The sequence below is a fragment of the Centruroides sculpturatus genome, unplaced genomic scaffold, assembly GCF_000671375.1.
Source record: "Centruroides sculpturatus isolate CEXI.00-Female unplaced genomic scaffold, Cexi_2.0 scaffold132, whole genome shotgun sequence".
NCBI lineage: Eukaryota > Metazoa > Arthropoda > Arachnida > Scorpiones > Buthidae > Centruroides > Centruroides sculpturatus.
In genome coordinates, this window is record NW_019384471.1 from 869,360 (window position 1) to 885,531 (window position 16,172).

Consider the following 16,172-nt stretch of genomic DNA (forward strand, 5'->3'; position numbering starts at 1 on the left):
AGTCAAACGAACTATTTTCAACGTTTCTGGAACGTTTACAATCGTTCTATAATAGAACCAATATTCGAATTTTATGTTCGAATTTCAACCACTTTCAGCCTCATATCTCCCGCACCCTTATAGCTATCGAGACGCAACCACCCTGATGCACGAATGGAGACTTGGGGCTACTACCACATACAAACACCATTCACGTGCGATGTGTAGTTTTGGCGGAAAAGTGAAATATAGGGACATACATCTCCATTTTTATATGTATATATAGATATAGATTAAGAAAAAATGGGAGCCACACAAATTGCTGCTATGATTAATCTAGTCATTCTGATCAACCTTATATCATAATGATCATCTCACTTCTCCCAAATTCTTGACTACTGTATAGGGATTAGTATACTGTAATCAATAATAAAATTAAATGATAAACTTATTTATTATACTGATTAAAGTTAATTATAAATCTTATACGTGCTTCTGCAAAATAAAATAATTAATTCTTATTTAATTGACAGTCCAGCATATTTTATGATTCACGTGAAAAATCGCAAGAAGAGCTTAAGCAACGTAAGTGTAAATATCGGGTGATCAAAATTAAAGTATCCCTATTCGACGCTGTGTACAAAGATATTTAGCAATACAAATGCAACCGAATTTGGTACGATGGCATTTATGGTTTAAAGCACCAAGCCGTGTGATCTTAATGTATGTAATTTTTGATTATGGAACACTTAAAGTGTGGTTTATCGAGAAAATGTTATAAATTTGACAGCATCACACATTGAGCATTTATATCTTTAGAATACAGCAGTATTACCTGTATCGCTATGGTGCTAAAAGTGCCATAGTGGTGAGTTTTGGTACTAATTGGATTTGTATTTGGACTGCAAATATCTCTATAAAGACAAGAGGAACGCTGTTGATGTGGCAATGGTAACCAGGACCTTAAAGGGAAGGGGCAATGTGCTGTCTCTTCAGGAAGCTGAATAGGGATTCTTCAATTACGGTCACTCACTATTTATAAAACAATAAAATAATATAATTACTATCTAATTATTTGAAATTTACTCTTTCCTTCTAGAGATATTTTTAAAATGCAAGGAAAGATTAAACAGTTATTATCTGACTAAGAATGTAGACATGAGATCTTACGTTTGGGAAGGAAAAGGTTACGACTTTCCACTTAATCAATATTTGATAAAATTTCATTTCAAAAATGCTGATTTATGTGGAAGAAAGAAGAAAGAAACTGTTCAGTTGAAAGACATCTTGACGAAAACGGGACGTCAGATAATTTTAGTTATAGGTGGACCCGGTTTCGGTAAAACAACACTTTGCAAGAAATTAGCTTACGACTGGGCTTCTGAAGAACGTTCAGGATATTTGAAGCACTTCGATATTGTCATTGTAATTAATCTGAATACGCTAAATGATAAAGCCGTGCTGGATGCCATTATAGATACAACACTAGATGAATCAGAGAAAGAGATAGTGACCACGTCGAAGCATAGAAGCAATTTGAATTTTCTGATTATATTAGACGGCTACGATGAAGTTTATAACAAAGATTCCGTTATACAATTTATTACAAACGATTCCCTCCTCATTTCTCGAAATATTACAATTATTATAACGAGTCATCCCCACGCTGTAGGAGATATAAGAGAATATATGGATGAATGTGTATCAATAGAAGGTTTCTCTAAAGAAAATCAGAAAAAATATATTGAAATGTTTAATTTAGCTTTAACTGGAAATAACGAAGAACATGTTAAAAGTCTGTTAAATCTTATAGAAGAGAATCATTCTCTTCTCGGATTAGCTGAATGCCCTTTGTTGCTGCATATGTTGTGTTGCCTACACTGGGAGAGATCAATATTGAAATTGGAAAGAAAAACAGACTTATTTATCTGGTTATTCTCTCATCTTATTTACAGATACATCAGAAAGAAAGAAGGTAATACAATTTTGGAAATTGGTAAACATTTCTTAGGTGAGAATCTGCTGGTTAGATTGGGTAAACTTGCGTGGAATTGTTTATTCTTTAACGAACCATTGGAATCTAGCAAGCTAGAAGAAGAATTTCCCAATAAGGATGAATACGAAGCGATTTTAGGATTTGGTATCTTAACGTATTCCCATTCAACTTTTGAAGGACAAGAAATAACGATTTACGAACCCGTACACAAAGCACTCTTTCAGTTCCTGTCTTCTCTATACATCTCCTCTGACAAGCAATTGACATTAGACTTGTTAGTTAAATCTATTTTCGATAAGAATATATTTTTATTTACGTGTGGATTGATTGACGAATGTGAAATTTTAGATTCGTGGATAGATTATCCACTTTATAATGGATTCGAAGCATCGTTTCTACAAAAAGCTCAGAAAGAAATGAGAAACGAAGACACGTGGAATAAATTCTGTTCTAAAATACATTTGAGATTCTCCGTGTATTCTAATGGGCAATTTTTAGAATTTTTAAATAATTCTAAAGTCAATAAGATATTTCTAACCCTGCCCGAATTATGGTCCGAATACGAAGAGATGAGGGATCATTTAACAAATATCCTCAAAAGTTACAAATGTAATGAAAATTTACAAATTTATGTTTACGTAATGGTAAGCAGCAAATACTCGTTAGCAAATTACTTTTCTGATATTCGAGAACACGCGAAATTAATCATTGATTTATTAACGCGTATAAAAATGGAGAAGTGTGAAATTCTTGTGAACGGTGTGAATTTCTTCGAAATGTACTTTCCTTTTGTTAAAATTTGGAAATTTAATGAAATTTTCGAAGAAGAGGATTCGAAATTTAGTGTCGAAGGGATGGAGAATTGTACTGGATTGAAACTCGAGCAAGGAAATGTATTCTTGATTACCAACGAGCAATATGAAATTCTACAGGAATACATTAATTTCCATCAAAATATTGAAGTTTCAAACAATTAAATGGGAGTAATCAATAACCACATTAAATGCATGATAGGGTCTATTTAATTTTAATCAATTAACCGAACAAACTGAAGTACATTACATTAATATCAATGGGTTGAGATTGAGATGCTTTAAGTCGAAGTCCATCATCTCATAAGATCATGGGCAAAGATCTCAAAGATGGAGGAATGTGGCCATTGTGTAATGTATGATGGACATTTTTAAATTACAATGTTAATCCATGAAAAAAAAAGATAAAAAGGAGAAATTTTGTAGATTAAAAAATTGCTCTACAACGCTGCTATGAATCAATTCGTACTTTTAATTTTTTATTATTTTCAGGAAATAAAACCATTCTGCTCAATTTAATATTGTAAAAAGACTTTTTTTTTAATGTAAGAATTAAATTACCCATATATTTATTGAGAAGTGATGTAATAAATGTATTTTTATGTATATTCGTACACAGTTTTAAGCATTCTACGTACATACTAAAGCATTTTTTATGAATTAATCGTCCTTATAGTAGCGTAACAAGATAGTTAAAGGGGCCCCCTTACCTTTGTAATAAATAAAAGTCAAGTAAACAAGAGAAAGATTTTAATGTAACAAATGTACTAATACACATGTATGTACAGTACTCTAGCGCCATGGAAGAAGATTGTACGCCTCATTCATAGTGAATGTAAGTTTGCACGTTCTAATTCGGACCCCCTGATATCGGTTCTAGTTACGCTACTGAATCCACATAATTATAATATGACAATTATACAATTTAAATATTTTTTCCCCAGACTTTTTCCCTGGAGGCAGTAAGAGGGCCTCTTTGTACTCCTTCTGAGATCTAATACGCCTCCACTATGGAGACCAGATGATGAAGGATATATCTCGCGAAAAATTCCCGAGGTTCTTGACCCGATCTGGAAACCAGGCTTTTCGGAATGGCAGGACAATGCCTCTTCTACCTCGGTCATCCGGAAGTACTACTGTTGGCAAATTGCAATCGTTATTAGAACTTACATTTTTTTATAAAACGCATCCATACCTTCAAAATTAAGCTTTTTCGAGGTCATAGTTCACTTTTGACTGGGTCGAAGTTCATTTCGTTCCTCGTATCAGTTAACTGTAACGGAGATTCAGCAACCCTATGTAGAATAATACCAAACTCCCTTATAAGTATGCTAGGCCATTTGACCAAGAAATCATATTTAAAAGAGCCTAACACTCACTTCCTTCGAAATTAATATAATGAGTGTCTCAAAAAGGTGTACTCGGGGCCTCCACGCAACATACGAAAGACCTTGTATATAATATACATGTATTGAATATAATATATTGTGATTATTATACTGTAATATACTGCATTGTATTCTATATTTCACTCCTCCAGTACGTCGGCAGCATAACTTACAAACAGGACAGTCGAGAGGGGAGCTAGAGATCTTCATTGATCTGGAAGAAAACTTTAGAGGCCCTTCCTGTTTCCACTCTATAAATTAACGTTATTTTTACTAACAAAATAATAAGAACTTTAAAAGAAATTAAAGCCGTTTTTTATTAATTGATAAAGAAACATTCTACGTATTCCATTCGTTCAAACAGTGGCGCGTTATCTTACGTGCAAAATAGGGCAATTGTTTGGGGCCCCTTCTAACAGGAGGCCCCAAACAAATCTTTCTTAAATAAATAAAAAAACATTTCCCCTAATGTCAACTCTGTACGTGGGGCCCCCTAATTCGAATTCGCCAAGGCCCCGCGAGTCTGTAACGCACCATAAACAGAAAATAATAATAATAATAATAATAAATAGTTTAAGTATAATTTATCGATCAGCTCGAACGAAGACGTATTTAAATCGAGTATTTTTACAATTAATTAACAGATTTTAATCGATAAAATATATAATTAATTTATTTTTTTTTTACAAATTAAAAAGAAAACTTATTGATTTTTTGAAGTGTATTTAATTTGCCTCCCGTTCAAGTAATTAAATTTACAAGTAGAAAATTATATATACAGTATAATGAATATTTAATGATTTAAAAATCGATAATATTTCATATTAATTTCGTGCATAAAAAAAGTAACCGCTGTACGGAGGAGACTTTAGTCTGTTGTACACGTATTAAACTGGCGTCACGGTGTGCCTACCGGATACGTTTTTAACGGCCAGCCGGCGGTTGTCATGACAACAGACTGCCGTCTATCCGTTTTGTCGGGTCACCACCAAACGGGTCGGTTCACTTCCACTAAGGGATGCTCTGACTAGATTCTAGCTCCATTTATCCAAAGCTCACGTTTATCGCTAATAATACACATAAAATGGCATTTAGAGACATCAACGAGTGTCTGATAGAAGAAGTGAAAAGGTATCCTTGCTTGTACGATGCCACCCGCGAAGACTATAAGGATATATGTAAGAAGAAGATATCGTGGGAAGCGATATCGAAACGCATGAACATCGAAGGTAAGTCAGAAAAATCCTTAAAAAAAAAAAAAAAAAAAAAAAAACTTAAAAATGCTTTCATCTGTGACAAGGATCACGTTTTGCGTGACCGAGTAAATAAAAAAAAAAAAAAAAAAAAAAAAAAAGTTTTATCTGTTAATGGTGAGGGATGGTCTTTTTTTACTTACGTTATAGAGCAATTTTTAAGAAAAAGATGGGGTAATCTACGTGATCGATACCGAAAAGTAGTGAAAGAAAGGCAACATCCCAACGATCCTACAGCCTGTAAGAAGAAAGTTTGGAAATACAGTAAAATTCTGACGTTTCTAACGTCGTCACTTAACCACGAAAACCTCAAGTATGATCATTCCTCTAGAAACTGATGAGCCACGTCTTGGGATATCCTGGCTTTCACGTTACTCCAAGATGGCCACGATTACTCTAAACAAGAGCCATATTGTCTTTCTTTTAAAATAGAAAGCAATTAATTTATTTATTTATTAATAATATAAACGTTTACGTAGTTTTTCATGCATTATTTCAGGAATTATTTTCCGATTCGGAAAACATCTCAAACGATGGCCACGAATTTGATTCCGCGTTGCGTATTTCATCAAATTACTATAGAGAAAAGATTAAAGTAAAAAAATAATTTATATTCTCTACATAATTCTTTTAACATATGCATGCATACATATGTAATAGTCTAATATTTTATTACAGGAATTTGCAACGAAAGAAATGCATCGCGCTAATAGAAATTCGGCACCGGCATTTTTCGATAGCGTAGAAATTCAGTAAGATAATGTTTTTTTATTTTTAATATTTTAAAACAATATGTCGACCCCTCTATAACACTGTTGATAATTCCGTTTTATATGAATTTCATGTTGTATGAGTCATTTAAATTTTACAAGTACATGTGCCGGGCTGTGAATGGCTCACGTATTTGTAAAATCTAAGTGACTCGTACAGCATGGAATTCATATAAAACGGAATTATCAACAATGTTATAGGGAGGTCGACTGGTATTTAAAGAAACGAAATATTATTTTGTTACAGAAAGTTTTTCAGCCAAATAGGAGAAAGCTCTAGGGTTCCTGCGAGTATGAACAGATCTAATAGTACTGGATTGTTTCAAGGAAACGTTGATAATTATCAGGTATTATGTTTTATTAATTAATTCTTCAATTGTGATGTAGAATTATAAAATACAAAATCATGTAAGATTCGTGCATGGCCTTTAAAAGTTTATACAGTAGACATCCTCTATAACACTGTAGATAATTCCGTGTTATATGAATTCCATGTTGTTGTACGAGTCACTTAAATTTTACAAATACAGTTCACAGCCCGGCACACGTATTTGTAAAATCTAAGTGACTCGTACAACATGGAATTCATATAACACGGAATTATCTACAGTTATAGGGGGGTCTATTGTATTTTAGTGAATTCCGGTTCCAAACACATGCAATTAATACGGAAATGATTTGTGTTTTGTTCATTTTATTCATATCTTTTTATTGTTTACTAGCTGCAATGACCCGCTTCGCTGGGTTTTTATTTCTTCGTACATTTGTATGTAATATAGTTTTTGTTTTTTTATATATAAAAGACTGTTTTTCTAAGTAATCTAGAATCTAGCTGCAAGAACCCGCTTCGCGGAGTTTTTATTNTACATTGTGGCACTTATCATCTTTTCATTGTGGCACTTACCATCTTTTCATTGTGGCACTTACCATCTTTACATTGTGGCACTTATCATCTTTTCATTGTGGCACTTACCATCTTTTCATTGTGGCACTTACCATCTTTACATTGTGGCACTTATCATCTTTTCATTGTGGCACTTACCATCTTTTTATAATGGCACTTATCGTCTTTTATACAGGAACCTTTCAATTATTAAAACAATTGCAACTGAAGAAGATGCGTTCTAACAAGTAAGTGAATTTTTGTACTCATAAATACATCCAGGGTCAGATTTGATCCTGGATTTCCCATGCATTTATATGAATAAAAACAAGTTGATTTGATTTTATCACTCATTTCGTGTTAAATGACTTTTATTGTTAAGAATTCGCCTTTAAATTAATCTTTAACGATATTATTAACAAAAAGTAATCAAATATTAGTGAATTAGTCAATTATAAAGTGTACCTCCTAAACAGAAAAAGTGCCAATGTTTCAATGGTATCTTATTCAACAGAGTGTTCTATCCATAAGAGTTGATGTTTATTCTTTAACAGATGTGGAATAAGGAAGAACAAATTCAAGTTATTTCGATGCAGAAGACTCTCACGAAGTTGCTAAAAAGTTTAACAGACTTTTCCCACTAATCCCCTATAGATCTCGCCTTTTACCTCACACTTTTAACCGTTTTGTCCAACCGGCCGTGAAATATGTTATAGCTTAAGATCACAAATCTAAAATTCGTCCTTAAAGGATCCAAGATCCACCAGTGTTTGAGTGAATTAACCACTGAACACTAGTCGCGAATTCGCGTCTAATCAAGGAAATTGAGTTTTCTAAGTTTTCTTCACGTGTCTAACACCTAAAAATTGACCAGTTTTCCATAAAAACTAATACTGGGAAGCGCTCCTACTTGGCAGATCGTTGTGGTGTTGCACTGCTTTATCCCATTAAATATATAAACGGTAGAATCTTAAAGAAAAGGTGATTTAGAAGCCTTGTGTACACTTGAAGACATATAAACCGAATGATTACTTACTAATTCTTTTGAAGAATATTAATATAATCAAGAGTTATTCAATAAAACTATTTATTAAAGTAACAAAATTTTGAGGGAAAAAATTCACAGAATGACTCTGTCGGTGTATCGGACCCCCCCCCGAAATATCTACAATCAGCTCAGAAGTATGTTAAACCCGTCTCTAGAAATGATTCAGTATAGTTTCTTAACTGCTTTATATCCTCTTCTGGTAGATGTAGCTCAATTAAATCCGGAATATCAGCACACTTGTCTCTCGTATAGGTATAAATTTCGAAAAGAAATAGTAACATTTCATTGGCACGTTCAAATTTCAAACGTACCAATCAAACGTCGCATTCTTTTTTTACCGTTATTTCTTTTGAAATTAACAACTAAACGAAGCGTAAATTATTCCGGAAATAATATTATTTTTGGTATAATGTTACCTTTACGTGCATATTGTTTCATAATAAGTTAATACGAATGCGCTAAAAATACAAGAAACTGTGACATTAAAAACAGGAACGATAATTTAATCACGTGGTCGGCCTTAACTATACTTAATCACTTGACCCAAAAAAAAAATGGATGCGTGAGCCTTCTAGATCAGTCACGTAATGTAATATCGAATTGTTCACGTTCGCAGAAATTAACAATTAAATCAGATAAAAGCACCCGGATTAAACTTTTATACTAATAAATTAATCTTTCGAAATACATAAAAAAATAATTATATGTAAACCATCAGATAAATATTCTTTTATTAATAGAAACATGTCTGGAACATGGTTAAATATAAACATGCAAATCACGTTTATAACCAGAACTGTTAGCAATAAATAAACTACAAAGATGGCTCCGAATACTGATTTGTTAGTTTGATAAATGCATATACAAAAAAATGGATTTTTGGTATGGTTTTAGAGCCATTTCTTTACTTTATTTGTAAAAGAAAAAAAATTAGTAATAATATATTAGCTATTGGAATTTTTGGCATCGCATGAAACGTTGTACCACCAATCACAGATTCCTCTCTTCTGGCTGAAGATGGTTCCTTGAGGACATAAAAAGCTATATCTGTGAGGTTTCCCACCGCCTGGACACATGTGCCATACCTGAAAGAAAATGACATTAGAATTTCTTTGAAATATTTCTAATCTCCCCGATTAAGAGGCCCTTTTTGCATCATGAAATTCGGCCAGGTTTACATTAGCTAAACAAGCTGCTACTTTATGGCTTCCCGTTATGAACCTATAGTTTAGGGCCTCGAATTTTTACATGTATCAGTATTTGGTACATGGGATGAGCCACTAGTGATAAGGCCCGAGTGATTGAATACCGTTGTGGTTTAGATAGATAATCCACTGTAAATGCCCTTTGCTTTAATGTGTAAATGATGTAAATCTTATCGTATTTATGACTAGGAATTTGTGATAATTTTATACTTTTATCAAACACTATAATTTTTCATAGGATGCTCGTTATTTTGAGGGAGCTGGTAACATTTGTCCAACTATATGTAGGCCTATTTCCTTCCTGAACAATATATAAGCATGATTTTCATTAAAACTCACCTCACCAAACCGTAATTGGAACTTCTCATCACATACATCAAATTGTGCCACTGGGTTTACCCCTTCATTCAACACTGTGGTCACTAAGAGAGTCTTTTTCAGCATGCTCATCATAGATTCAATCAGGCCCACAATGGAGATGGCCATAGAAGAAAGATGGAGCTTAATATATACAGGACAGACCGCCCCCGAAAATTTTCTGGTCTTTTTCGACCTCCGGGATTCGATTCCGGGTCCCCCGCAGCGATAAGCTAACGCCTTTGCGACAGCTTATCTCTTTTGCAACGTAGTAATTCATCATGAATAAAGAGTTGGATCAATTTATAGCTACAATGATTCAGTGTTGGATATTTAAAAATACTTCTATAATTTATCATAAGTAATACGTGTCAGGACATCGTTCACCATCCCTCATCCATGTTGATCGACCCGTTATAGGTCAGGTTTATAATGGGCATTAAGTGTGGCCTGTGGCGTATCCTTAATATGTTACTGTCTAGAGCCGAACCTCCGAACAAAGGTCATTTTTTATGTTCCTATCAGTGGCAATTGTTTTGAGGTTTGACTGTATATATGTAGTTCTGGTATGACAATTTTACAAGGTCAATCTGTGACATTCAAGTCTAATTATATAGGAGGAATTTTTGAAATTATATGAAGCAACAGCTGCTCTCATAGACGTGGGGTTTGCAAATGTTTTATTCTCGTTATAGCAGTTTTCTACAAGATATAGATATAAAAATATGATACTTCTGCAAATTAGATCAATTCAGATGGGCTTTTAACTTGCTGTTTATAGTCAAAGCCACTGAAAATATGTAACTAAATTAATAAATACTTGCCTGACATCCTGTTTTTGGATCTGCAAACATGCCGCTTTCCCATCCACAACGGAAACGAGTAGCAGGAACGTGGTTATATGCAGGATAATCCCGTCCTGGTATTCCTTTTCTCCTCATCACGATGCTAAATCGTCTCGTTTTCTTTTGAAACCCTTCGTTAGCTGGAGGCTGCAATAATGTTTAAATTATTAAAAACAGAAAATTGATAAAAATTCCTCCTATATAAATCCATATATAATGACCTTTTTTATCTCCTTTCTTCTAGAAGATGACATCATAAGATTGTAATCCGGAGGAGAAGTTGTGGTAAGATGAATCATGGAAGGTGTAGGGATGAAGCCATCTAAACTGTAAATGGCAGGTCTTGTCGGTTTGGGCATTAATAATTTCGGCAATGGTGTAACGGATGTAGTAATCAATGGTCTGTGAGTGGTCCATATCCTTCTAGAAATTGATCTTCGTGATAAAGGCCAAACCACGGATGGACTTTGAATAATTAGTGAATTTTCTAAAATAGGTTGCACAGTTGTAGTTTGGTTAATGGGATCTTCTTTGGTTAATGGTTTCTTCTGCCACGTTACTAAGAAATTCGAGCTGGGCGAATTTTTTGTCAGTTTGTATACCGAAGCGAATCCTCTATATCTTGAAGTTGCAAGTCGAGGCCATAGTACTGTGGATCTTCTTCTTGAGGCAGATATATTGAAGAAGTCAGAAAAATCAGTTTTTGATGAATTATTAGAAGATGGTAAACTTTTAACCATTACAGACACATTGCTAAGATCATCATCTAAGATTCCAACGCGTTTATTGAAATTACTAACTGTAATTACTTCTGGTGTGGTTAATTCACGCAATTTTGGAGGTAGTATAGGGAATTTTGATCTTCTCCGCGTAAAGTTGAACCTCCTGAATAAACTGCTATCGTCATTAAAACTTCTCTATAAAAGAAATTAACAATTACTTTTAGATATTATAAATCATTAATAAACAAATTAATCTAAAGTTTATGTAGTAGTATATTATAGAACTACTCAAATAAAGAAAAAAAATTCAGACAGCATGCACGGGATCGCCGAAGCCATTTATTTACTTGTCTAACATCCAAATACGGCCCAGTTTCCTATAGAAAGCCAACTCAGGAGGCACCCCTCTTGGTATATGGTTCATACGTGACTTTGCCCCATCCTATCAATCCGAAGGATGAAAATCAATTACACCTGTTTTGGGTGTAAGCCCAGGTTCTTTGGATCGAGTTTGCTACTTAATATCGATTGATTTATTAACAATTAAAGCCTAATTAGACTTAATGAAATTGTTGAAGTTTATTAATCATTCTCTAAAGAATTTGTTTCGTCACATTTTAAATTCGTTGTTCTAACGACATCAACGTAAATAAAAAATAAAAAAAAGCGATACTTTCCTTTATACCAAGCAGCCATCGCCTGTAAACAATGGCAATGATAACCTTTACAAAAAGTATAAATTTACTCACAAATTTCCTTCAATCATTAAAATGTCCTCAAGTAAACAAAATAGGGAAAGATTCTCTTTTAATTAAAAAAAAATTATCAATTTTTTATAAGGAAAATTATCTGCTGAATGAAGTTTTTTTACATCCAATTTTATTATTAATCGTCTCTCCCCTCCATTAAATGTAATTTTTTTTCCAAGTAACCGTAAATATTAATGTGAAACCAGACAAAAGAAAAGACAATGTTACTATCAGCCGTGACTGACTTAAACTATATATTTTTCTTTTTTTTTTAATGCATATTTAAATTCGTTTTCAATCACCTCGATTCGATCGGATGGATTCGAAAACATCTTTCTGCTCGCGTGACGAGGAATTTTCTTCTAAAAAATATACCTTGCAACTAAGTGCAAACAGGTACAGTACGTTGTAGGCACATAGCAAAGTATGACAGACATTATCACTAATGGCCATTGGAGTTCGAAACAAATTAAAAAAACAGCAAAGAATTTGAAGATTTGGTAGATAAATTGCGAGATTTTTATGGACTAATTAAAGATTTTAAAATAGCGATCGCTGTAGACTCTCCAAAAATGTATCTTTAAAGGTCACTGGAGTACAAAACAAATAAAATTCGTGAAGATTTTTGTAAATTATATATTTTTAAATAATTTTTAAGATATATTATTGTAAGAAACATTATATTTTATGCCGAGCAACGTACCTGATCATCCGCTCCCATTGTGGGCTTGGCTGAATTCGTGATGGGTATGATTAAAAAATAGCAGGAAGATTTTAAATTGAATGGATAAATTATTATAAAAGATGATAATTCTTTAAAATTTGCTGTATTTATAATGATTCTTACCATCGAAATATAATTTTTTGGAATATTTATACTACTCAAGAGTCTAGGATGAAGAAAGGAAAGTAAGAGAAGAAGACTTCTAGAAGATCTTCTAAACCGTATTGCAGTAATAAATGTAGAAGATTCCTCATTCTTATTTGATCTAAATATAACTTGTTTTGTATCAGATCATAATTTTAATCATAAAAATTTGAAAATGGTAGCCATATTCCTTATACGATCAATGCTGTATATATAGAAAGTAACGGTACTTTTAACAATGAGGATGAAGAAAGAAGCAGTTACTGATGTAAAAATATAATTAAAAATGAATAAATTAATTTAAATATTAGCTAATTTATTCAGGTAAGGAATGGTTATTAAAATAACTTCATAACTATGATAATATAATCAATTGGTTGGATGATTTTCTCTCTTCGCTTCTATCAATTTTTCGCTCAACTAAGCATCATCCGAATTTACATAATGGCTTACTAAACGTTCTAATTGTTTCTAAAATAATATACATATATATTTTTTAAAGTTTTGTATTGATTGTCGAATATCTATCTAACTTCAAAAATAATAATAATTGGATTCAGAATAAGGCCTCAGTCTATAAATATAAGAAGATAATACACATTGATATCGATTGCGATGATTTTAACGCGTTAGTAAGGAAGTTAACTATGTAAATGAGAGGTAGGAACACAATAGAAAGGACCTTTTTTTGGAAGTACACCTCAAAACCATTTCCGCTCTATTTGATGGTGTGTTTATTCCGCACGCGACTCTATATCATACAATGTATAAATATTAAAATAAAAAAAAACTAACAATTGCCTTCACTATCCCATCTCAATTGGTCATCGTATCGATAATTAGACCATGACTAATGGAAATGACCGAATGATAGTTAGTGATTTAGCATACACGTGGATAGCACATTGTTACTACAGTTTGATTTCTTATCGATTCATCGATACCGATCTTCCTTACATAACTTTCAATGCCAAGAAGATCGAGCTGCGATTACGATGCAAGACAAATTATCGCATCTTCACTTACATCCGTTAATGAGCAATCAGATAATCTTATACTTGTTTATTAATTAATTCTCGTGTTTGAAACGGTGACATAGATTATTCCCGTGTTTAAAAGTAGTAACTTCATGTTTACTGATGGTACTCAAACACTCCGTGAAGATGACCTTGTGATCTAAAATTATATTCGGCTCTCTAAACGACTAATCCTTATAAATGCCTTAGGGATGACCTCGAATCTTTATACGAAAACATTCGCACGCTCTCGAAAGGATGTGGTCCCGCATGGTTAGTAGGGACAATATAGCTGTTTGGAACTTCAGTATATTTATATGTAATTTTTATGTCCTTTAATATACGAATTATTCTAATTTTGGAGACAATTTAAGCGTGGGAATAAAAATGTCGAGGTCTTAAAAGATTACGGAAGGAAAGTTACAAATCTATATATACACAGAGTTTCCTAGTTTGTGTTTTCCCACGCATTCACCTTCTTTTTTTTCTATAGATTAGGGGTAATCTGTAACGAATTTTCAGTTCTATGTTTTAACAGTAGTAGTCTGTTTGTTCATCCGTTTTAAACTTTCACAAATCACTAACTCTTCCTATAGAGCCTATATGAGTAATGTGTAATAAAAAAATTGAGTGCAAGTTTTTTTTTTTTAATGTATAAAGATCTCTGGTTCAATTGGAGAAAATTTTGTACCAATAAAATGTTAATTCTCCAATAAATCTTCCCTAAATACTTTTCTCTAAACAATCAAATCTCTCAATCTACATGGAGAAAACCCACTGAAATATTCAAGGCATTTAAATATCATTTCCTACCAGTACATTTTGTACACAGGACCTGATTTAAATTCGTTGTAGCCTTAAATTATATAAAAGACCCTTTCCCTCCACAAAATAGTAATATATAAATTCACAGAACAGGACTTGCATAAGCTGCTTAGGGCCTCACATTTATATATTTACCATTATTTAGTGAAGAGGAATGACTCGTAGTATGTTATATCTAAAGACCCTGATAATTCATAACAATTTTTTTCTGTAATAAAAACGATGTTATGCTTTAAATTTACCATATTCCTTCTATACATAATGAAGTCAGTCCCCTTTACAATATCGCTTTTCTGTGTTATAAGTAGCCCTACATACATAATATTGGATCCCAAATATATAATTTCTCAAATTAGATCGATTTCTCACGCAGGAAATGAATACTTAACAGAAAAATTACGAAATTTTCTCACTATTTAAGTGTTTTAACACGTAATTTTCGCAATTGTTGACCGAACGTTTGGGTATGAATTAAAAATCTCTTTTCACTAGTATTCGTCTATTGTCACGAACAAAAGATTAGAAAAACAATTGAGTTAAATCCACTTACCAATTGATTGTTGGCTGTCACGTTGGCAGAATTAATTAATCCTGAAACAGAAGAGAATATCTTTAGAGTCAGTGGCCTGAGAGCTCTGTTTGTTCTAAAACTACGCGTTCTACTTTTCTTAGTCCATTTTATACCCATTAATTCTATATTTGAACTATTTCGAATCTTATACCCTAAAATTTTATTAAATTTAAGGAATAATAACATCCTTACAGTTAATTTTCTATACTTTAACACGTGTGTATATATATATATATATATAACTTTTATAGCATATTTCACAGGATTTTAAGGATTAAAACCCCACAATAATAAGGAAGTAAGGCATAAATATTGTTATATATTAATTATTACATAATATAATAATGTTTTAATAGCTTTTATAAGCATTTTTTTTTATAAGGATTGAAGCATAGTAATAAGGAAATTATATATTGCCACACATTAAATATAATATCCTTATAATTAATTGAGATTTCAATGTTATATTATAACATTTTATAATTAGATTTATATAAGAATTTTAAGGATAGACGTACAGAAATAAAAGACAATAAGATTTATAACATATAAAACACGAGAAAAATAATTCATTGTATTCGTTATAAGTTATTTAATATATAAATGCCTTATTTTCCTTTATTACTGTACATTTATCCTTTAAAATCTTTATAAAAATCTAATAATAAATCTAATATTAAAGCATGAATTAAATATATAAATCTATATTAATAATTGCATTTTTAATATAAAAAAAATTAAGCACGTAGAATATAATTCAATTAAAATTCAGTATAAATAATTTATAAAGGTAGATTAATGATCTATGACTGTGACCATTAGGCTATAAAATGTAAAAGAAATTAGCTTAAAACACATTTTTTTTTACTTAAATCTATAAAATAT

The 16,172-nt window shown here is 32.2% G+C and overlaps 3 protein-coding genes and 1 long non-coding RNA gene across 7 annotated transcripts in view; 3 read left to right on the forward strand and 1 right to left on the reverse strand.

Moving 5' to 3' along the window:
- LOC111621164 overlaps window positions 1-3,192 on the forward strand; it is a 9,227-nt gene extending 6,035 nt beyond the window's left edge. For both annotated transcript variants that reach the window (XM_023363232.1, XM_023363233.1), the window contains 2 exons: window positions 513-564; window positions 1,079-3,192. In XM_023363232.1, the coding sequence (XP_023219000.1) occupies window positions 513-564; window positions 1,079-2,952 (1,926 nt within the window). In that variant the 3' untranslated portion in view covers window positions 2,953-3,192. The remainder of the gene's footprint in view (window positions 1-512; window positions 565-1,078) is intronic.
- Window positions 3,193-5,159: 1,967 nt separating this feature from the next.
- On the forward strand, window positions 5,160-5,766 carry LOC111621197 (transcription factor Adf-1-like). Its single transcript, XM_023363277.1, has 2 exons — window positions 5,160-5,404; window positions 5,579-5,766. Exons 1-2 carry the CDS (start codon window positions 5,260-5,262, stop codon window positions 5,764-5,766), a joined length of 333 nt encoding a protein of 110 aa, XP_023219045.1. The 5' UTR covers window positions 5,160-5,259.
- Window positions 5,767-5,925: 159 nt separating this feature from the next.
- On the forward strand, window positions 5,926-6,542 carry LOC111621200. The gene is made up of 3 exons (XR_002756023.1): window positions 5,926-6,023; window positions 6,107-6,180; window positions 6,446-6,542. It is a non-coding gene; the product is annotated as an uncharacterized LOC111621200 (long non-coding RNA).
- A 2,287-nt stretch (window positions 6,543-8,829) lies between these two features.
- LOC111621176 overlaps window positions 8,830-16,172 on the reverse strand; it is a 10,489-nt gene continuing 3,146 nt past the window's right edge. Inside the window, exons 1-5 of one of the 3 annotated variants that reach the window (XM_023363244.1) lie at window positions 12,711-12,748; window positions 12,310-12,597; window positions 10,758-11,453; window positions 10,516-10,683; window positions 8,830-9,214 (exon numbers count right to left, since the gene is read on the reverse strand). In XM_023363244.1, coding sequence (XP_023219012.1) covers window positions 9,074-9,214; window positions 10,516-10,683; window positions 10,758-11,453; window positions 12,310-12,339 — 1,035 coding nt within the window. In that variant the 5' untranslated portion in view covers window positions 12,340-12,597; window positions 12,711-12,748 and the 3' untranslated portion in view covers window positions 8,830-9,073. Of the gene's footprint in view, window positions 9,215-10,515; window positions 10,684-10,757; window positions 11,454-12,309; window positions 12,598-12,710; window positions 12,749-15,266; window positions 15,425-16,172 lie in introns of those variants that run through there. The other 2 variants (XM_023363243.1, XM_023363242.1) reach the window with 2 other exon arrangements.